The following is a 23,589-nucleotide window of genomic DNA, read 5'->3' on the forward strand; positions in this document are numbered from 1 at the left end:
TCATGTCTCTTACGACATACGGGGCATGAGATATGCCCATTCAAAGTTTGACATTTCAATGGGTTGCTATAGCGCCCCCTTTGGCCAATTGATGTAATATTGCTTCATTGGCATCCTCCCATGACCCTCTACCACTGTGCCAAATTTCACATGGATTGACCAAGTCAGTGAGGAGAAAAACGTGGAACAGACACACACACAGAGTGTTCGTCATTATATAGTAAGATGATCTGACATGATTTATTTGAATATATTATTCACCAAGTGTTTGAAAAATCCGTCTCTGTCTGTCTCTTGTCATGTGATTTAAATCTATAATTAACATCTCTATATTAGTGGATGTTGAGCTCTTTGTTGCGGTGTGTTGTTCCAGGTGTGTGTGTCCTTCGTTGGTCTGACGCACTGCTGGCACGACCTGGACAACAGCGAGTATGACTGCTGGCCTCTGGACAAACCCAACGAGTACAACATGATTGACTGTGGAGGTCAGAAACTGTCTCACAGCTACAGTCTGTCTTTATGATTCGTTGTAACAACTGATCTGACGCTCAGAGTGGCTGTGACATTAAAGGCTGCTGATGTTCTAGTTTTCTATTCTGTATTACGTGAGGATCAAAGCCTGAAGAATTATCTTCTGTGTTATAGTACATGTCTGACATCCATCATGTATGATATTAAAGAAAATATTAAATCACTGGGAGGTCGGTCTGTCACAAGGTTTAACATTCAAGACTTGGATCTTTTAATATATTTTCCAGCCTGATTAAAGATGGCAATTTAAAAAAACAAAAACAAAAAATAAAAATAAAATAAGGTTTTGTCCAAATTGTCAAGAATGAGTGATCACAAGAAAACAAAAAGCTGCTTCCTCCTTATTCCCAGCTCCCATGATACCTTGCGGGAATTACCAGAACTGGTGTTTTCCAATGATAACGTTAGCTAATGTTATGCTAATTCTCTTTCCTCTACTTCTGTCGTCTCTGACAACCGTCCCAAAGCGTTGGTTGTTTTCATTTTTAACCAAGTGCGTTAGCAATTAGCTCGCCTCGCTACGTTAACATATTTTTAATTTTAACGGAGCCTGAGCCAGCTGACCGTGAACATCTACTCCTTCTAAAAGATGATTCGTGATTTCTTACAGCTTATAAAATGACGTAAACATATTCAGTGAACATTTAACACAATTCAGTATTAATTTTAGCTCCATGTAAAGAGATTAAACGTGATGTTTCCCAGCTAATGCTCCACACAGTGTACACACATTTATTACAGCTGATTTATTAAATTTGAGCTCTACTGAGTGAAACATGACGCTGTAATATAGGTCATATAAAGTAGCAGTAAACAAAAAACTTTAGGCATTACTTCTATGATACGGCGTACTGAAATTGCTGATTTTAGCTAACAGCACTAGCATCGATTGAGGTGCCACAAGTTGCCATTTAACCAGTAAACTTCTACAAGTTGCCATTTAACCAGTAAACTTCAAGTTGCCATTTAACCAGTAAACTTCTACAAGTTGCCATTTAACCAGTAAACTTCTACAAGTTGTCATTCCTAACTTAGCAGATGCTTGTTATGGGGCGCTCAAAATGTTGAACTTTGAAAAGTCATAACCACCATATATAAGATTAACATGAAACTTGGGTCAGAAATCCATCTATAATCACTTTACAAATTTGTCTCAGAACCCAGTGAAGTCCACTGGACTAGATCTCCCTCTAAACCCTCATACGTACCTTATCTGGCTTTAGAAAACATAATAACTCCAGTAAGTAAACTCTGCTTTTACATCAGAAAATACTGCAGAAATAAAGCTAGTTTCTTCCTCAGTTGTACTCTCTGAATTCAACTTTACAACAACCACAAAGTGAAATTCAAGCTTCCATCATACCGGAATTAAACTCTGGTTATCTGTCTCTCTGTTGGGTCTCAGGTTTGGAGATGGCCTGGGTGGTCCGTCCTCCAGAGACAGTGAAGAGCGGCGAGGTGTTCAGCGTCACATACTCGGTAACAGCCAGAGAATCTTTCTACCACTGGGCCATCGACAACAACATCTTCACAAACCGGTTAATACAGTCGTTATAACTGGTTTTACTGGATTTAAACCCAACTTAATACTTCTTTAAACTGGTTTTAGTTTTTTAAATTCTACAGGGATCCAAACTAGATCTGAACTGGTGTGATGTGTTTTCAGCTCCATAATAAACGCCGAAGCAGCACAGAGTTTCTGTGAACATCTCGACTGTCCGACCAACTGGAAAGACGCTGACGGAGACAACTGCTGCATTCATCACGCTAACATCCACTCCTGTCCGATGGGACACATGGTGCGTACTTTGATTCTTTACTTTCCGTTGTGATGGTTTCAAACAAATGACAGCTAGCTCCCAGATATTAGCTAATGTTGTGTTGATGGATAAATAACAGTTCCAATTATCAATCATCACATAGAATCATTAAAACCATGAATAAATGCATTCAAGGATTCATAGAACTGAATCTGTTTGTTTCGAGGAAGCTTTGTTGACTTTTTTACATTTCTTAGAACTTACAAAAACACACCTTCTCTAAAAAACAAGAGTGTTTCAATAACTTTAAGCAGATAATATTTTAGATATCTCATCTTGAATGTAAAATCCAAATCAGTCTTTTCATCTATCAGATAATTATCATGGATTAAAAGTACTAAAAATATCTCTCTCGAAATAGAAGTACGTGAACCTCTAACCTGTACTTTAGTACAGTAATGGAGTAAATGTACGTCTTCGTCGATTGGTTTTTATTTATTTAAGTGTCACTGTTTAATGTAATTACATGTTAGACATTTAATAATCCGATAATAAACCAACTTTCAGACAGAGAGCATCTGTGGTCCCTGGATACCTGACGACGGGAAAATCTTCACCCACACCATCTCGACCTCCGGCAAGATGACGCAGACCAACTGGACCGCCAAGGTGACAGTCTCATGTCTAACGGTGCTAACATTTGCAACGTGGCGGTTCGATGTGTGGTGGATGGGTCACTCTTGTTGAGAGTAAACAGCGGGATGGAGACGGATATTTTCTTAAGCAGCACTTTACTATTCTCCACACATCAGCAGCTTCACAACAACATTCCCCAGTTACACTCCTTAGTTCCCACATTTGATAAAGGCCCGACAAGTTTTCTTCTAAATCATATGTTGTGAGCAAAAAGTTATGGGTACAGTGTTAATATTCCGACCAGTGTCATAAACAGAAAATATGAACACACAGCAAAATGTCTGAAGTCCCATGACAGAAAATAATGATGACTCTTGGGTTCTTTAACAAAATGTTCTCATATTAGAGGTAGGGCAAAGTGTCTGGTATTGCCAAGAATACAAAGTACATCATGTGTGAGTTCAAGGAGTTTTTTGATGCACAAGTGAGTTATAGTCTATAAGTGGCCAAACTTTATTACGTCATTGCTACAACACACTAAACTTGCCCCTAAGTACATAAAAAGCCTGAAATACATGAATGTCTTTGTATGCAGATGATACACTACTTTAAATCACCAATGTTTTTAACTCTATTTCTTGCACTCTCAAATTCTTTGAGGCTTTTTGCTAATTTTAACGATATATGATCAATCACCAAACTCCCCTGCAGATTTCTCAACTCCAGCTTTAACTCAGATCCAACCTTCACATCTTTGGCTTGTGGTCCCAAGTAACCTGGTGAACCCTTTACTCTGTCCCGCAGGTGGTTCTGTTCCATGCTGGTTTAACCTCGCTCATCGCTCACATACGAGTCGGTCGCATGCAGGTTGCTCTTGAGGCCAAGAGCACTGTGCAGCCTGCTGTAGGTAGGTTACATTCCTATATGTTGAACCTTTACGTCCTAGTATGACGACAGAAATATCTACAACAAGGGTCATGTGATCGACAGAGGTAGCTACTGTCTGGGATCACATGGGGACAAAAACAGATCAAAGTCATATTTGTTGCCTATAAAGTTTAGAAAATCTGGTTTAATCTGGACAGAAACCAGGGGGCATGTCTTATTTATATTTAAATTGTATATCAAAGTTTAGATATACTGTGAGGTCAGAAATGGTGTTTGTGTCAAGGACTATTATCTTTGGGTAAACGGTTACATGTGGGCAACTTCAGGGTTTGGTTTGGCAAAGTTTAAAGTCCTCAGGGGGCAGTTAGCGACTGAGATTTTGGCTACCATCAGTGGTCATATTACCATCATCACGTTGTTCCAGTAATCTCTGCGCTCCCTCTTTTCTTCCCTCTGAGTGTGTGGTGATGATGTCTGTGAGGAGGCGGAGGATTGTTCCACCTGTCCCGCCGACTGTGGTGAATGCCCGATGACCGTGGCCACCAAGCTGGCCATCAGCCTGCCGCTCAGCCTGCTTTGCCTCTGCTTCATACTGACTGCTGTGGTGAGAACTCACACAACCTGGCAAATACTCAAATAATAAAATAACACAATCATAAAAACCTCATCAATGAATCTGTCTGGTGTAGTGGCTGAGGTACCAGAAACAGAAGCTTCTGTGGGACGAGAGCTGGATCATCGACTTCAGTAAGATAAAACAAGGTACTGAGACAATCCAGATCAGACCGGTCTAAATTGCCTGAACTAGTTTAGTCAACTCTGGACTGCCCTGTTGTAAACTGGTGAGGAACTGGTCTATAACTGGTCACAAGCGGTCTGAAGCTGCACTAAACAGATCAGATCTGTGCTTGTCTGGAACCAGTCTGGCACTGGTCTCAACAGGTCTAACACCGATGGCCTTAAAGCTGGTTTAAACAAGTCTGAAATGTTTCTGTACAGGTCGAGGGTCAGTCTAAAGTATGGATGTCAGTGCGTCAGTGCTGGTTGCTATTGCTTTCAGTTGCCTGACACCCATTAACCGCTAACTAACCTATTTAATAAATTTTTCTTTTTAAAAAAAGGCAACATAGAGGGAAATTAGAGAGGTCTTTCCTTTTGCTCCGGTGCTCCACTGACCCAGTGAGATTTAGCACCACATTTCAAAGCTCTATTCATTTCAAGGTTAGCACATTTTGATGTTGTGTGATGTAAATGTTTTGCCTTTCTTTTTAATTTTCTGTTGGCTTTGCTGACAGATGGCTTTTTAGCCATGTTAACATTCGGAAACATAGTGCTTACTGCTTACCATCCAATCTCTACTGGTTAGCTAACATTAGCCTTGGTGGGCGGGAGCTAGCTAGCGTCTCCGCTCATTCAGTGATTGCCACTAGTAACGCTGTCCTGGTGGCGGGACAGAGTTGCTGAGGAAACATGGGGAACATCTTCAGTCTCCCCCTTAGGTCCACCTGGTGAGAAAGTGCCTTCATTTTAAGGCCGCTGCTAACAGTGATAACAAAGTTAACAATGCTAAAGAGAGTTTACGGCTCAAAGTTGAGCCACTTTATCACCAGGGCAACCTAAGGGGGATACTAAGGGATGACCACCACTTTCCACAGCAACTCTGTCCCGCCACCAAAGATGATACAAAACGACGCATTGCAAGTAGTCCTCTGTTTCCACTTGTCTTGTTGCGAATCTTTGGTCTGTACTGGGTTTAAAGAGTTATGAAACTGGATTGAAATGGCCTCAAAATTGGTTGATACCTGCATTTGAAACAGGTCAGAAACCAGTCTACACTGGTCTAAATGTACAACCTGCTATGTTGCTTTAACTGACCCAAAACAGCTTAGCTTGTTCAATAACTGTTGTATCATGTGTTTCCATAAAAAAAGAAGGAATCCAGCTTTACTGTACCCGTCTCGTTCTTTCTTCCTCTCTATAGATCCGGAGGCTCATATGACGATGGGCAGTATAATGAGTGTACCGGTGGGGAAGAGCGACAGCAACACCAGCTGTGTGACCGCTCTCAGCTCCTATACGGGACAACCAGGGACCCGGAAAACACTTTTCACCTGCACTGGGATATAGTACGCTCACCTTAAACCTCATTCACGCTGTCAACACAGTAGCAGTGTTTTTAATGCTTCTGGTTAAGAGTTAAAAGTAGAGCTGAGTTTTATTTAAAATTATTCAGTAGTACTGCAGATACAATGCCTCATTGTCTCTGTTTTGATGCAAAGAAGCAAAATGGCACAAGGGGTAGCTGTTCCACTTTTCTATATTTTGATGTGATTAACGACATGTCAGGACAAGTTAATCAGAGTGTGCACAGCTGCATGTAAACAGGAATATTAGTGGAAAATTCATTTTCATTAGTCATGTAAAGAGCTTAGTAGGAATATTCAGAATAAGGTTAAAAAAAGAATGTTTTGTACACATGTTTTGGAGCATATTATGTTTTTATTCCAGACCTGATAAGAAACAAGGGGAGACAGATGAATGGGGACAATGAAAGTATGTTATAAGCCTGAACTATTCATTTTGACAAGAACTGAAATGAACAGATCTACAGGCACACATCAACACACTGGTTCGACCTCCATGTTTTAAGCCTGGTTGTTTGAAATGAAGAGAAAAGTCTTCCATGTCGGAGAAAACATCCTGTACTAAAGATAATTTTTTCCTCCAGTGACGGCAGGACCGTGGCCATCAAGAAGATTCAAACTAAGACTTTCTCTCTGTCCAAAACCATCAGACAGGAAGTCAAACAAGTCAGGTAACACACACACACACACACACACACACACCTGATTCGACCTTCATATTGCACATTTGGTATTTTGACTCTCCGTCTCTCTTTCTTCAGGGAGCTCGATCACCCTAACCTGTGTAAGTTTATCGGCGGGTGCGTTGAGGTGCCTGACGTCGCCATAGTGACAGAGTACTGCCCCAAAGGAAGCCTTAACGATGTTCTCCTTAACGAGGAGATCCCTCTTAACTGGGGCTTCAGGTAGACACCCAAACCGTCTTATTAAAGACACAGTAACATGTTGGTTTCATTACAACGACAGAAGTTACAGGAGTCACAAAGTGCTGTTGGTTTTGAGTCATGATAAAGAAGTAAAGAGATTTATTTGGCTTATGAAAATTAATAACGCTAATTCTTATACACTCTGCCAGGTTTTCCTTCGCCACAGACATCGCCAGAGGAGTTTCGTACCTCCACCAACACAAGATCTGTCACGGCCGACTCAAGTCTCTGAACTGTGTGTTAGACGACCGCTGGGTCTGTAAAATAACAGGTGATGTCGTATTTACAATAATGTCTTTAATCTAGAGGGCTTGTTGTTTTCAATTTACAGTTTCAAAATAGAAAAAAATGTGAATTAATCTGTATGTTAAAATATATCTTAAGTACACTCCAAATTATATCCAGAAAATTACAATATCTGACTGTAATATTTTGCAATAAATTACATTATTATAATCTTAAAGGCCACAACTGTGATATTTAACTATGAAATACAGGAATGTTACTGCTTAAAGTTTAACTGTGAGATTACAGTGAAATACGGTAATTTTACAGGAGCATACTGATAAATCACAGTAATATGCAGGCATAACTACCACTTTACTGTAAATGTACAGTCAGATATATTACAGTGTGTAAAATATCTGACTGAACATTCTTGACGTGGTGAACAGTTTATGTACATTAGATTATTGTGATTAGCAGTTTGCTCCCGTAGAATTATTGTACTTCACTAATTTCACAGTTAAACTCCATATATTACTGTGATTTAGCAGTAACACTACTGTACTTACCTGCATGAATTTCACAATAAAGTTCTGAATACACTTAAAAAATCACAGTAAAAGCCTGTGAGGTGATAATAATGTAATTTATTGTGAAATATTACAGTTACATATTGCAACTTTATGGAAGTAATTTGCAGTGCAGTGTAGTATTTTCACAGCTAACAGTTTTTTAAAAGTGTATTGCTTTGTTTTAATTTAACAGACTCCCATATTTCTCACACACAATGAACTGACCTAAAATAACCATACCATTTAGTATTTAATAATACCTTCAAACTCCTCACAGAGGCAAATATCCGATTGTTTGCATACTAATAGAGAATATATCCTTTTTAAGGGGATGCAGAACGATGCTAACGTTTTTTAGCAGATTTAAAGAGAGGAAAAACAAAAAGTTCGTCTTTTCCTGCATCTGACTTTTTAAAGCCTCTGGGATGCAGTATAAATACCACACACTGATTGGACTGTTTTATTTCCTGCTTTTGATTGACTTATGGTCCGTCCTGTCAGATTACGGGCTGAGGACGTATCGCAGGGACGATGGGGCGGAGCCTCTTTCCACCTATCAGCAGAGACTCATGGAAGTGTACATGCCGCCCGAGTTTCATAACTCTAACATGGAGCCGACGCTCGCTGGAGACGTGTTCAGGTACGCAAAAAATTGGTCTTTGTCACCTCAAGGGACTCACAGTAATACCCTGACTTTAATAATAATAATAACAACAATAACAATAATAATAATAATAATAATAATAATAACTTCATCTGTTCAAACAGAAAGTGCAACTCAAAGTGCCTCACATAATAAAATGAGAAAATACAGATAAAAGACAGGATAAGTTCCAGTAAATAAGACACAAATACACAACCACACACTCTCTCTCACACACACACACACACACACACACAGAGGCCAGTTAATAACCTCTGTATGTTTTCCAGTTATTCCATCATCCTGCTGGAGATTGCCACTCGCAGCGACCCTGTCCCTGTAAGTCACATTCTGACCAGTTTATCGCCCCGTTGGAATCCTAACTTGTGTTGACTGTGTGTTGCCTTCTCGGTGACTTCACTGGGTAAATGAGGGACAAATAAACATAATAAATATATACTTTGCAGGCAGAGGAGTCTAATCTGGAGAGCGCCTGGTGTCCTCCTCTACCTGAACTGATCTCCAGTAAAGCCGACAGCACCTGTCCCTGTCCTGCTGACTACGTTGAGGTGTGTACACTGCGTCTGAATCTGAATATAACCAATCATTAATTCACTTTATTGTGTTATTACTATTTTGAGATGTTTTTCTTTTATCATCTTTTATCTGTTTTATTAAAATGTCCCTTTTATCATTTCTGTGTCCATGAACATCTAATTGTTATGTTTACGTTTGACTTATTGATAAAATGATGACAGAAAGGTAATTTTATTGTTTTTGTTTGTTTGTTTGTCCATAAAACATCCACTTCTCTTTTCATTCACACAAACTCTGTAACACCTTCACAGTCAGAGGTGGGGCTGCAGTGGTATATTTAAGGAACACCGTGGTGAAACAGTGTAGCCAGACAAAGTCTAAAAGGGAGACTTTTTACACGTTCTTCAATGTATAAAATGTTTTCATGTTTCAGTTACAGTGATAAAGAATTTGTTCAACCAATGAAACCCTTCTGTCTTCATTTCTTTAAGCGTCACTGTAATGATAGTTATAACTCTGTAACATCGTCATACAGTGAAACCAGAATACTTTCTGAGATGGCTGTCGTACTATGAAAGTCTTATCGTTGCAACCCTAGTCACAAGAAATCCGTCATTTACCTTTTCTGCTGTCTTTTTGTCCTGTGTGTGTTTCCATAGCTGATCCGGCGATGTCGCTCTCATAACCCCGCCCACCGACCCACCTTTGAACAAATCAGGAAGTTTGTTCACCGAATCAACCCGATCAAAGTCAGCCCTGTGGACATGATGATGAACCTGGTGATAACACAGATTATTATTGTACTGCATTACAGCATAATTATTTATACTACTGCATCATATCATATTATATACACCTCCTCATGTCTCTTATAGAAGTTCATATCAGACAGGATATAACTAATTTCTCTCCTGTGATCCTGTCTCTTATGAATCTTTTTAAAGAAATCGCAGCTCAGTGAAACATGAAGGTGTAACTGTGTCTGTTTCAGATGGAGAAGTACAGTAAACACCTGGAGGTGCTGGTCGCTGAGCGGACTCAGGATCTGATGCACGAGAAACAAAAGACTGACAGGCTGCTTTACAGTACGACACACACACACACACACACACACACACACACACACACCTGTTCACCACCTGCTCATCATGCCTGTTCGGTTCCTGTTGTTTCGGTCCTGCTCTGGATTTGAAGCTGCAACAAAAAATTTAACATGTTAATCATTTGTATTGTCATTGTGTTAATAAGAATATTTTTCTGGTTGTGAGTTGCAGGTTTTTTATGTTATCAAAAGCTTTTGTTTCTGTCTTTATAAACAAAATTTAACCAGCAAATATTTCTTTATATGCAGATGATGCAGCTCTCTTTATACAAAAGAGCCATTTAAATCCACAAATCTTCAAACATTTTAACAGTTAACATCAACTTTAGATGCAGAAAACAGTAGATGAAGGCAGATAACAATAATCATATTCAAACAATAAGTGGAACTCTAAAGAAAAAGTCTCTTCAAACAAACATCTTGATATATGACTGGGAGACAAATCCACTTTCCAAACTCAGACTCATTAACCTCATAAAAAAAAAACCCTAATATTTTCTTTTTCCTTTTAAGAAATGTGTTCCCTTAACATCAAGAAAACATGTTTATGTATTCTGGATTATGGTGACATCTTGTTCATGCATGCATCAAACCTCAATTTGCATTTTCTTTTGATTTCCTGCAAATTCAGTTAATATTTTCACTACATTCGAAAGGAAACGTGATTAATGTCTTAACTACTCTGTTTTCTCTCCTAATGTATCTGAAGGTACTTCCTGGTTAAATGAACTTTCAGTAAAATAAAATTATTTGCATATTTGTGTTGCAGGTATGCTTCCGAAACAGGTAGCTGATGACCTGCGGCAAGGCAAACCAATGCAGGCTCAGAGTTACGTCAGCGCCACCGTCTTCTTCAGGTACCAGAGACAGGAAGTGACTGAGTGTGTGGAGGTCACAATCTGCCAAATTCAAAGATGTCTATAAGTAACCATGTCCTACAAACAATATTTGGGAAGGACTCAAAAAGGAACTAAAAGAAAAAGAGCTGAGGGAGGGGTGGGTAATACTCTGCTTTAATATCAGAAAAAATCAAAAATCCCATTTTTAGCCTCATAAATTCTTGACTTCTCTCAGAGAATATTTGAGTGTTTTTTTCGTAAATATATGGATTTAATCTATAAGAATGTCCAAGTTGTTTTCTCTAAAATTATGACTTTAATCTCAGAGAATATCCAACGTTTTTTTATGTTTATTTACAACTTTAATCTCCAAGAAAATCAGAGTTTTTTCTTCTAAATTTGTAAAATTATTTCTAAATATATCCATGTTTTTTTGTACATTTATTTATTCAATCTCGGAAAGTATCCACATTTTTTCTTGTAAATTTCCGACTTCAATCTCAGAGAATGTCTGAATTTTATTCTTGTAAATTCAGGACTTAAATTCCAGATAATTTTTAAATTTTTTTTTGTAAATTTGCAAGTTTAATCTCAGAGAATATTTGAGTGTTTTCCTCATAAAATGTATGGCTTTAGTCTTTAAAGATTTTACATGGAATATTACCCCTCTCTGGGACCTTAGCGGTGACAACCTGCACCTCATGATATTTTGTCCTGGTTTTAATGAAGAGAGAAACTGAATAGTTAAATGATATTTTTGGATTAATTCATGCACTACTAAATTTTGAAAATTATTTAGCACTAAAAACATCAAAGACGTTTGATAGAATAATAATGACTGTTAAGTACTGAATATGAGTGTGCCTGTTTATCTGTTTAATTGCTTAATATTTTCTTTTTTTTTTAAACTTTATTTGTTTTTACGTGTGTGTGTGTGTGTGTGTGTGTGTGTGTGTGTGTGTGTGTGTGCAGTGATATCGTGGGTTTCACTCAGCTGTCCAGCAGCAGCACTCCTTACCAGGTAGTGGACTTCCTCAACAAACTCTACACGACGTTTGATGACATCATCGACAACTACGACGTCTACAAGGTGGAAACCATCGGAGACGCCTGTGAGTCACAAACACACGCACCATTAGTCACATAACTCTGAGCATCACCACCTTCCTGCTGCTGACCGTGTCACGGTGTGACGGTGTAGACATGGTGGTGTCCGGTGTCCCCCGGGAGAACGGGATCCTTCACGCCTCGGAGATCGCCAGCATGGCTCTGGACCTGGTGGGCGTCTGTCGCACCTTCAGGATCCCCCACAAGCCAAACACACAGCTGCAGATACGAGCCGGGATACACTCCGGTACACACATATTTTAAACAGTACACACACACATTGTAGAGATCAGAAACTGTTGTTAACCCTGATGTAACGTCCCCTCCTGTAGGCCCAGTGGTGGCGGGGGTCGTGGGGACCAAGATGCCTCGTTACTGTCTGTTTGGAGACACAGTGAACACAGCATCGAGGATGGAGTCCAACAGCCTCGGTAACACTCTACTGTATTACATTTATAATCATCTCATCATAAGTGACATTTGGAATACTACAATTCAATGAAGTGCAGTCAGCACCCTGTTGATCGCACTCTGTAGCCAAGAGCAAAACCTGAGTATCGACCAAAACAGTGACAAACATGAGACTGACCATGATTTACCGTCATCATGTTGACAGAATGCTGGAAAATAAATTACAGTCATATTTAGAATGACGCTACTGTCTGCAGTGTTCCTATATTTCATTTGGACCACTGGATCTATAAGTAGCATTTAACGTTACAAAGCAACCAACGCAGATCCATGTAGAGTAGCTAAGTTACAGCCAGCTGGCTAACATTAGCTCAGGTTACAGTTAGCTTGTTGGCGCCCCCTGCATCACTGTTGGCTAACAGAAAGCACTTTGTACCGTTACATAATTTATTGTTGGTTAAATCAACACCGTTTGTCATAATACCTAAGTATCATGGATCACGTTAGCCGGGCAAGTAATTTGGCAAGTTAGCCAACTGACATATTCACTCAGATGGTATATTGCTAGCAATAATGTTAGCAAGCAAGCAAGCTACGTTAGCCAGCTAGCTATTACTAAGTTATGCTGCATTGATCTAGGGCGCATTCGGAAATACTCACGCTGAGTGCTGAAGCGCACTCTGGCAAGAACTTAACTGTTCAGTAAATTTGGAGTGTTGTTGAAATGTAAAGTTTGGTTATTCAGAACACGATATTCTCCGAGTGGTCGTAACATACTCTGGGTACTTATTATTAACAAACATTTAGCTGTTTGTTAATATATGTGGAATATATTATAATATATATAGTGCGCTCCGTTTCTTCGACCAACAGCTCTCTCACCTAGTGTTGCGCATCAGATTAGATTTACGACCGCACCCCTGATTGTTTGCTTTGTAACATTAGCTGTTGAAGTAATTTGCTAACTGCAAGTTAGCCAATTTATGAGCCCGATCTGAAGTCTGGATGAATGAAATGACGTTAATAACTGCGTAACTGCGTAATGTAATGGCAGCAACAGAAGGTTTGGTGATCCAGCAGGGACTCAGGTGGTTGAGGGGGCGGCCCAGGACCCTGTGCTCAGTATTGCTCGGGATGAATTCCAGTTGCTACAGGATGCTAAGTGAATTTCTGTCTCCGAGTGGCGGTGTATAAACACAGCATGTGTGGACTCTGTTGTGGTTGGTGCCCGTCATTTCTTGACGTTAGCAGACTCCATTGCTTAGCTAACGTTAGCTACTGTTGCACACTGTTAGCACTGTGGCAAAGCTAAAGCAAGTCAAGGCTATGAAGCCTGCATAACGTCACATTCTTTGGATTAGTTTAGAATATTTTGTGCTGACTCGCCTCATACATGCCAATAACTCGCGTCATATGCACGTGACATCGCTGAATCGATTAATGAACTTCCGCGAGTGCGTCCTCGTGTCATACGTCCCTTAAGGATCTAAATGCTGATTGGCTATAACGATGCGAATCGGTCGCTGAAGTTCAGATTTTTCAACTCTTGCGAAGAAGCCTATGACCCGAAATCAGGTTACTCGCTTCATTAATGTCGCTTGACTCACATATTTCACGTTGTTTGCATCGTGTCCATCGCACCGCCTGGTGGGAATTTGGGTCTAATCACGTCTTTACAGTGACTTATCATGTAATTCAGTCGCGCCAATTGTTTTATTCGCTCCCGGTGTGAACACAACATAAAACAAATAAAGACTTTTTTTTTCGTAGCCTGACAGATGACAAAAATCCGAGTGACAAATTTTTTTTGCAGTTTTCAAAATTCAGCCATAATATTTTACAAATTTAATTTTTCTTGTCTAAGACAGCAGATTTGGAGTTTGAAGAAAATTTGAACAAAAACCTCTGTCAGACTGATCCCAGTAATTTTCTGGCTATTCTTCATAATAGGTAGTTTTATTTTTGGAACTTTAAGCATATTTAGACGCTAATACTTTTGTACTTTCACTGATGAACTTGTAACAGAGTATTTCTACTCTGTGTTATTCGTACTTTTACTTCAGTAAAGTATCTGATTTTTCTCAGCTCTGAAGATCCAGTGCAGCTCCAGTGCCTTCTACCTGCTGGAGGAGATCGGCGGCTACGTGCTGGAGTGCAGAGGGACGCTGCAGGTCAAGGTGAGCCGCCCGCCACAGCTCAGTTCTGTCAGGTACTGGGAGCACTGGGAGCTGCCCAGTAACACTCCGGATTCTGTCTCTAACAGGGGAAAGGGGACATGGTCACTTACTGGTTGGAGGGAAAGAAGATGTCTCTGGTCTCCAAGGACGTCAACCCCGACACCAAGACGACCAAAAACATCACCATGGAGACGGAGACAGAGGCGGAGAAAGAGCGAGAGCTGTACTCCTCCATGCCGGGGTTTGTAAATGACGACGTCCTCCTGGATCCAGCCTGATGTCTCTTCAGGTGTCTTCAGAGTTCACAGTGAGCCTGGAGAGTTTCAGTGTGTTAAATGTTACGTGTTCATCATCGTCCTCTGAACGACCTGCAGCTCAGACACATGATTACGACTGACTGTCAGCTCTGTGTGTTAAATATCATTGTTACACCTTAAATAATACACGACAAACAGACTTTTATTTCTAATTTCCTATTTTGAAAGTGCACTAGATCATATCTTAATAACAAACCTCCCTGTTCTCATTCAGAGAGACGTTTTAGAGCAGATACAAAATATTTCCCACCTGTGGTACACGTGGTTCATTTATATGGAATAAATAAATAAATGTGCAAATAATTACAGGAATAAATAAATTAATATGGAATTAAATTAATAAATGTTTAAAAAAATAAATACAGAAAAAATAAATCAATATGGAAATAAATTAATAAATGCAAAAAAAATATATATCTCAAATTTATATTTTTATTTATTTATTTATGTGTTTATTTCTTTATTCACATCTTATTTATACATTTTTTATACTTGTGTGGTTATTTGTCCTCCATACATTCGGTACAATTTTGTTAACTATAGTGTGAAGTATTTCATTTTTACTTTTGACTTCATTTATCTTAGAAGTTATTTTGCAAACTTATGTTTTACTTTCAGTTTATAAAATATCATTTTAGTTTTTGAAGGAGTTCTTAAGGTCTAATTTTAATTAAAAAAATGTTTTAAAATTTAAAAGTGACACACTCTGTGTGATTATATGGACGTGAATAACCACATCCACATTCCCCATATACATCCCAGTTTCATTCAGAGTGCTCCAGCTAACATATTCTGGTTTCTAATAAATGGAATATGATGTTCACATACTCAAACATGTAAACAGGACACACCTAACACCGGATCAAAGATGGGTCATTCACGTCCATATAAATGTCTCAGTCTATCAGAGCTGTAAGAATATTCAGACCTGTTTTCATACAAATTAATTTGTATTTTCCAATTCTACTTTTTCCAATTTTTTTTTTTTTTTTTTACATTTTTACTGAAACGACAGATTTATTCACTTGTTTTGTGAAAATGAGGACGACCCAGTCATAAATATATGTCAAATAAAACACCAGCAAATAAGCAATTTATTTGCATAATAAATACTTTTAACTTTGCCACTTAAAATACATTTGACATGGAGGATCTGTGTATATATATATATATGTGTGTTCACTGTGCTGCGGTTACTGTGGTTATAAATTAAATGTTAGTGTTGTTTGTTTGGTCCAGTTTTATTAAAATTGATCAAATACTAAACAAAAACAAACATTATGGACACTGAGGACGAGTTTTGTTGACATTTACAGAAAACAGAGGATAAAATATAAAATGAAACAGTGATGGTTCAGATTTAGGTGGGTCATCATTGTCTCTGCTGGCTCGGCTGCACCGTCTGAATATTCATGTGACGCTGCCGAGCAGATGGACGACTTGAAGAGACGGACATGAGGGGATTTGTTTACCTGTCAGCAGCCAAGATGGACAGAAGGACGAAGAGACAAGTGGATCTCCACTGTTTGTTTGTTTGACCCTCACAGGCTCTCTTACTTCTCTCAGTGTTCTGAAACCCAGACAGATCGTTAACACTGTTTATCATGGTGATTGTACCGACTGATTTCAGGACCAACACTCTTGTTATCACCACGTATCAAATATTAATTTCATGATGTAGATAATAAATCCAGATGACAGTCCACAGGACACACCAACATGTCTTCAGTTACATTAAACATTAAAATGACCTCATGGGAAGTTTTTTAAAAGTGAAATGTTAAATCATCATTTGTGGTTAAATTTCATTTCTCAGGTTTAACAGCTGCATGAGAAAAATCTACAGAACACAAAGATAAATCTACAAACATGGCTGCTGATATTAGTTCATATATATTTCTATTTCAACATGTTTGGACGTGTGATACACGTGACACACAGGCAGAGTGTTTTTCTTCTACGGGCTCAGCTGCATGAGAGGTTTGAATATGAGCACAGCTGCAGGAGGCAGCTCGCTTTTCTTTTCACAACACACACACACGTGTTTTCTGACAGTCGACTAATCGATCGACTGATTAACTGCTCTCACTTTGTGCTTTCTTTTCCAATCATCTCTCCAACTGACCGATAACCAGCTGAGAGAGAATTCATTAAGTATTTTTATATTTCTGTTAGCTTAGCATAAAGGTTGGAAACAAATGGAAACAGCTATCTTAGCTTAGCATACAGACTGGGAACAGCTAAGTTAGCTTAGCATACAGTCTGGAAACAAAGGGAAAAAGCTAACATAGCTTGGCATAAAGACTGGAAACGGCTCAATTAGCTTAGCATACAGTCTGGAAACAAAGGGAAAAAGCTAACATAGCTTAGCATACAGTCTGGAAACAAAGGGAAAAAGCTAACATAGCTTGGCATAAAGACTGGAAACAGCTCAATTAGCTTAGCATAAAGACTGGAAACAAAGGGAAAAAACTAACATAGCTTAGCATAAAGACTGGAAACAGCTCAATTAGCTTAGCATAAAGACTGGAAACAAAGGGAAAAAGCTACCATAGCTTAGCATAAAGACTGGAAACAGCTAAGTTAGCTTAGCATACAGTCTGGAAACAGCTCAATTAGCTTAGCATACAGTCTGGAAACAAAGGGAAAAAGCTAACATAGCTTAGCATAAAGACTGGAAACAGCTCAATTATCTTAGCATACAGTCTGGAAACAAAGGGAAAAAGCTAACATAGCTTAGCATAAAGACTGGAAACAGCTCAATTAGCTTAGCATAAAGACTGGAAACAAAGGGAAACCGCTATCTTAGCTTAGCTTTAAGACTGTTTTCAGTCGTTGTGCTAAGCTAACTGTAGCTTCATATTTTCAGTACAGAACAGAGTGTGGTTTGTTTTGTAAGTGTTAAAGAGGCCCTCATACACAGCAGGGTGAAACTATTAAGTGGAGTCAGTTTTTGTTCAGCTGTTCATTGATTATTAGTTTAGTTTATTTGCATATTTACATGTATATTAAAAAGACCAAGAACTTAAAGTTTTAGGAAGTCTCAGGAAGACAACTTACCTATTAAATATAAACAGTCAAACTTTATAAAGATAACCCAAAGACTGTACGATTAGTCAGTCTCATTTTGGTAAACTATCACAGATATCAGATTGTCTTTATAGGAAACGCAGCGATGGAGGAGACGAGCAGCAGAGAGGCTGGCTTTTAATTACAGATGAGAAACATGTGAGTGTGTTTGAAGTGTTTTTGTTAATAGGATGAGTACTCACCCAAAGAGCCCCGCTCTCATCCACCCATTCTGTTGAGAGCATTTACATATCTGAGGGGACACACACACACACACACACATCAAACACTGTCCCATCGTTACACAACATCACAAGTGTGTGTGTGATTCAGAGCTTTTAATTACTGAATACATCAGAGAATGCACACACACACACGCACACACACACACACACACACACACACACACACACACACACACCCCATGTGTTTCCATTCATATCGCTGCTCTTTGTTCAGAATGAATCTGATTGGATCCTCCATGTCGAGTCTGTAACAGCCAATCACAGCGGAGAGGAAACGAGTCTCTGACACTGAAGAACTGGAAAAACTCTTTAATATCAAAACACATGGAGACAAATATTACACAACATGAACCACACAACAGAAGGGTCCCTGCTGCAACACCAGAGCTAAAGTCATTTTATTATCTTCCTCTCTCAGAGTGTCGACGTCACGATGTCATCATGTCATCAGCTGGAGGTGCAGCTGCCTCTCCCCCACAGGGCTGTAGGCTCCATAGGAGTCTTAAAATGTGTTTGTCTTGTTGTGTTATTGGGAGCCAGAATAGAAGGAGTCATGGCTCAAAACCAGCCGCCACTGCCCGTCAACAAAAACAAAGACAACTATGGTTAAATGTGATAAGACCAAAGGACTGGACGGAGGCCATCATCAAAAATGCTCACATGTGCAGTGCACACGTCATATCAGTCTGAGAGACACTGTCCCCATAAGTCCTTGTCTTGTCTCAGTGCAGTCGTTCCCATTCAGATCCCATCGGGCTGGAAGCATTTCCAGGTCCTGGTTCAGGTTCAGTCTAGTCCTGAGTGGTTTTAATGTTAACGTGGTCCAGCAGGTTGAGTCTCTCTGCAAGTCAGAGGTCTGAACCTCAGGAGGGTTTAGAGGGTTCGTCAGCCTGAGACCAGAGACCAGGACAACAGACAGACAGACAGACAGACAGACAGAGAGTTTATAAAAACCTCAGCAGATGAATCAATAATGAAAACACTTCATCAGAATAATTTCTGTTTAAGAAAACGAGTCTTTCATCTTTGACTTCCTGATAAAACACACACTTTCATCTACAGCACTTTGTGTGTAAACGCTCACCTGTACGGGCCGTCCAATGGGCTGTCAGTGCTGCTGCAGGAGGGTGGTCCTCTCCTCCAGCAGCCAATGAGCTGCGATCCTGCTGGCGTAGATCACATAAGACCAGGACAAGATCACGATGGAGAGCAGCAGCTGAGAGACACAGAAGAAGACACATATTCAAGGCCAACAGATAGAACCTCAGTGTGTGAATGAACACATCAACAACACGTCTGTCCTTCACTGTTATTTACAGAACAAGTCACACTTTGATACAATACCTTAAAAAAAGCAATATCTGATACCATTTTTGATATCATGGGGAAACTTGAAATTAAGGATAATAAAATGTAATTTTACTTTAATAGTAAAAATATTTTCTCACATTTTATCAACATTTGAGGGGATATTTTATAAATATTTTAGGATATTTTTATTAATATTTTTTTGAGATTTTACTAACTTTTTTGGGGAAAATTTTATTATTATTTTTAGACATCTCATTACAGACATCTTTGATTTTCATATTGTGTGGTACTGTAAAGCACTATGTAACTCTGGTTAAGAAAAGCACAATCGAAATAAAGTTTATTATTATTAACATTTTTTTTTGACATTTCATTAATATTTTTTCTGACATTTTATCAACATTTTTCCCAGACGTCTTATTGACATTTTTTAAAAAAAAAAAAAAATTAATATTTTTTGGACATTTTATTAACTTTTTGGGGGGATTATTTAATTATTATTTTTGTACATTTTATCAACATTTTTAAAGACGAGTTACTAATATTTTCAGACATTTTATCAATATTTCTGGACATTTCATAAACTTCTTTTGGACATCTTATTACAGACATTTGATTTTCATATTGTTTGGTACTGTAAAGCATTATGTAACTCTGGTTAAGAAAAGCACGATAGAAATAAAGTTTATTATCATTAACATTTTTTGGACATTTTATTAGCATTTCTTTCTGACATTTTATCAGCATTTTTGGACATTTTCCTCACATTTTATCAACTTTTTGGAGGATATTTTATTAATGTTTTCGGACATTTTATTAATATTTTTGCGAACATTTTACTAACTGTTTTGGGGAAACTTTATTATTATCGGACATCATTATTATTATTATTATCGGATATTAATATTTTTTAGACATTTCATTAACTCTTTCTGGACATCTTATTAAAAACATCTTTGATTTTCATATTGTGTGGTACTGTAAAGCACTATATAACTGGTTAAGAAAAGCACGATAGAAATAAAGTTTATTATTATTATTATTATTAACTTTTTTTTGGACATTTCATTAATATTTTCATTATATTTTATCAATATTTTTTGACATTTTATTAAAATCTTTAGACATTTTATCAACATTTTTCCCAGTCGTCTTATTGACATTTTTTTTGGTAACATTTTATTAATATTTTTGGACATTTAATTCACTTTTTTCAGACATTTCAATTATATTTTTCTCAACATTGTAGCATACTATACATTTGTATTTGTTTTTTAACCTTATTTAATTACCTTATATTCACATCATTATATTTCATACTCTCTTCATACTGTAACGGATCAATGTCCCCTCAGGGATCAGTGAAGTATTTCTGATTTTAAAGATCTGAGTAATTATTCCTCTGATCTGTTAACAACATGTAGCTAATCACTGCTTCACTAACTAAATAATTCATCACACAGTAAAGCAAATAAATAATATTATAACGGAACCGCTCCGTTTTTATTTCAGCTTCATTTTAATATTTAAACCTGTGAACCTTAAACAGGCTGACGTTAGCTGGCTGCTAGCTAACTGTTAGCTGCGGTTAGCTAGCTTTACCGTTAGCTTTCCGGTAACAGGGACCAAAGTTTAACGGAGAGTGTGTGCAGTGACCGTACCACAGAGTAGAACCGGTCCAGGTCCCGTCTGCTGAACGTCACCATCTTCTTATTTAACGTTTATCCCGCTGAAACACCGACAGTTAGCCCGACAGCCAGACAGTTAACCTAACGGTTTGTTTACACCGCCGATTTTCTTCTTCTCCTTATTTTTACCGGCAGAGACTGGAGCTCAGCAGCGCCTCCTGCTGCTCCGGAGAGGCGCCACACACACACACACACACACACACACACACACACACTCAGTTACACCCGTTAATAAGCCAATAATGGTGGAGGAAGTACTCACAGGTGTTACTGCAGTAACAGTACTCACACCACACAGCAACAATACTTTGTTCTTATAATAAATTCCCGCCTCTTTCATGTGTTTCCTGTTTATTAAAGTGAAACTGTCTCGCCTGACATGGAGCCGTTTGACCGTCAGAGGGCAGCACTGGCGTCACCAAGAGGTCTCACTCCGCTTCATTTTCAGGAAACACAAACACAGAAGGGTTTGATCACCTGCGGAGGAAACCAACAGGGACAAGAAAATGATATTTATATTTGATATTTATTTCGAACATGTAAAAAAAAAAAAAAAAGACATGGACAGACAGAGAGAAAGTCGTGGTTACACATAGGCCTAATTAGTGTGTAGTTAGTTTGATTTACACATCCCAAACGCAGTGGGAGTAATAACTTATCTTTGCCTTACAAAAAATAAATGTTAATATCAATATTACATATATATCTTAATCAACTTGTCCTGTTATCTTTTTATGTTTGAATGAAAATTAAAATCGAACTTTACTTTTCACCAAATTTCACATTCACAGTTGTAAATTTACAATTTAAAAATATAATTTCTTTGTATTCATAAAGGAGACGGGCCGTCTCCTGTCAGCAATACCTTCCTGACAAAACAAAAAAAGCTGTCAAAACAAGAAATGTATGCACTATCTTAAAATTGTCAGGTGAACCTTTTGTCACACCCACTTGCGTCTTTGTTCAAATTTTAATTTATGTTACATTTGTTTTACTTTTGTTGTCCTTTTCTGTTTGGTCTTTTCAATGCTCCATCTGTATGTGTATCATTCTGTTCGGACATGTCTTACAAAGTACAAATCAAGATAAAATTATGAAATACCTGTTTGATGAATAATAAGTGGGACATTATTGTCGTCTGCCTGCAGACAGTGTGGTACAGTGTATAGAGGAGAGGTTCCTCCTGGTCCTCTGTGTAAAACAATGAACACATAAAACAATGTGCTAACATGCAGTGCAACACAGAAAGTCTGTACAAGTCTGACTTATAAGCATATAGAAAAATATAAATGACAGCATATGAATAAGTGTAGGTAGTGCAGCAGTGGGCCGAGCACACGTCCCTGTTGGACACCAGCACTGAGTGTGATGGCTGCAGGGGTGATGCTCGCCAATGAAGTACATTTTTATATATATTATTTACTTAGTGGCAGACCAGGGTGGTGGTTCTCTTTTTTAAAAAGGCGAGTGGAGGATGTGCTCCAATTATTGGGGTAGCACACTGCTCAGTCTCCCTGGGAAAGTTTAATCCAGGGTGCTGGAAAGGAGGCTCCAATCTCAGATTCAGGAGGAGCAATGCGGAGTCTGTTCTGGCTGTGGGATGGTGGACCAAGTCCTTTACCCTTGTGAGGCTGCTGGAGGGGTCGTGGGATTTTGCCCATCCAGTCTACATGTGCTTTGTGGACTTGAAGAAAGAACGCGGGGTGGTTTGCAGCCGGCATGAGAGTCAGCACCTCTAAGTTTAAGGCCATGGTTCTCTGCTGGAAACCAGTGGATTGTTCCCTCTGCACTGGTCCATCTCCGTCCCGACCCTCACCTATGGTCATGAGCTCTGGGTAGTGACTGAAAGAGATCGTGGATACATGTGTCTTAATGAGTTTCCTCTGCAGGGTGTCTGGGCTCAGCCTTAGAGATAGGGGGAGGAGCTCGGAGTAGAGCCGCTGCTCCTTCGCGTCAGAAGGTGTCAGTTGAGGTGGTTCAACATCTGATCAGGATCCTCCTGGGCGCCTCCTGTTAGAGGTGTTCTGGGCATGGCCCGCTGGTAGGAGGCCCCGGGGCAGACCCAGAACACACTGGAGGGATTATATATCTCATCTGGTCTGGGAACACCTCAGGTCCTCCAGGAGGAGCTGGAGAGTGCTGCTGAGGAGAGGGAGGTCTGGGGTACACAGTAGTGGAAGAAGTACTCAGATTCTTTACTGCTGTTAAAACCACGCTACAAAAACGAACCCACTACAAGTCAAAGCCCTGCATTTAACACCTGACTGAAATAAAAGTATGCAAGTACTGCCAGTAAAGTGAACGTGTAGATTTTGCAGTAAAATGCTGCGTCAGTGTTTCAGTGATTTACAGTAAAGTATTTCCCTCTGAGCTGTGGTGGAGTCGGACTATCAAGATAAAGCAGCAGAAGTTGAATTACGACTCTGTGGCTACTTGAGTAAAAGTACTTCGTTACATTGGG

General features: G+C 39.0%; 1 protein-coding gene and 1 long non-coding RNA gene across 2 annotated transcripts in view; one reads left to right on the forward strand and one right to left on the reverse strand.

Moving 5' to 3' along the window:
- The window catches only part of LOC126404289 (atrial natriuretic peptide receptor 1-like), a 16,546-nt gene extending 1,517 nt beyond the window's left edge, over nucleotides 1-15,029 (forward strand). Inside the window, exons 2-23 of the mRNA XM_050067427.1 lie at nucleotides 374-485; nucleotides 1,937-2,069; nucleotides 2,198-2,330; nucleotides 2,859-2,960; nucleotides 3,732-3,834; nucleotides 4,274-4,419; nucleotides 4,505-4,577; nucleotides 5,797-5,941; nucleotides 6,544-6,630; nucleotides 6,721-6,864; nucleotides 7,035-7,156; nucleotides 8,184-8,322; nucleotides 8,616-8,664; nucleotides 8,793-8,894; nucleotides 9,522-9,641; nucleotides 9,854-9,947; nucleotides 10,734-10,821; nucleotides 11,776-11,915; nucleotides 12,005-12,157; nucleotides 12,243-12,341; nucleotides 14,407-14,498; nucleotides 14,585-15,029. Of these exons, the coding sequence (XP_049923384.1) occupies nucleotides 374-485; nucleotides 1,937-2,069; nucleotides 2,198-2,330; nucleotides 2,859-2,960; nucleotides 3,732-3,834; nucleotides 4,274-4,419; nucleotides 4,505-4,577; nucleotides 5,797-5,941; nucleotides 6,544-6,630; nucleotides 6,721-6,864; nucleotides 7,035-7,156; nucleotides 8,184-8,322; nucleotides 8,616-8,664; nucleotides 8,793-8,894; nucleotides 9,522-9,641; nucleotides 9,854-9,947; nucleotides 10,734-10,821; nucleotides 11,776-11,915; nucleotides 12,005-12,157; nucleotides 12,243-12,341; nucleotides 14,407-14,498; nucleotides 14,585-14,776 (2,568 nt within the window). The 3' untranslated portion in view covers nucleotides 14,777-15,029. The remainder of the gene's footprint in view (nucleotides 1-373; nucleotides 486-1,936; nucleotides 2,070-2,197; nucleotides 2,331-2,858; nucleotides 2,961-3,731; nucleotides 3,835-4,273; nucleotides 4,420-4,504; nucleotides 4,578-5,796; nucleotides 5,942-6,543; nucleotides 6,631-6,720; nucleotides 6,865-7,034; nucleotides 7,157-8,183; nucleotides 8,323-8,615; nucleotides 8,665-8,792; nucleotides 8,895-9,521; nucleotides 9,642-9,853; nucleotides 9,948-10,733; nucleotides 10,822-11,775; nucleotides 11,916-12,004; nucleotides 12,158-12,242; nucleotides 12,342-14,406; nucleotides 14,499-14,584) is intronic.
- Nucleotides 15,030-18,423: 3,394 nt separating this feature from the next.
- LOC126404392 (uncharacterized) lies at nucleotides 18,424-21,253 on the reverse strand. The gene is made up of 3 exons (XR_007571456.1): nucleotides 21,102-21,253; nucleotides 19,214-19,345; nucleotides 18,424-19,019 (listed from the first exon to the last, which is right to left on the reverse strand). It is a non-coding gene; the product is annotated as an uncharacterized LOC126404392 (long non-coding RNA).
- Nucleotides 21,254-23,589: the final 2,336 nt, after the last annotated feature.

The sequence above is a fragment of the Epinephelus moara genome, chromosome 17 (genome assembly GCF_006386435.1).
Source record: "Epinephelus moara isolate mb chromosome 17, YSFRI_EMoa_1.0, whole genome shotgun sequence".
NCBI classification, from domain to species: domain Eukaryota; kingdom Metazoa; phylum Chordata; class Actinopteri; order Perciformes; family Serranidae; genus Epinephelus; species Epinephelus moara.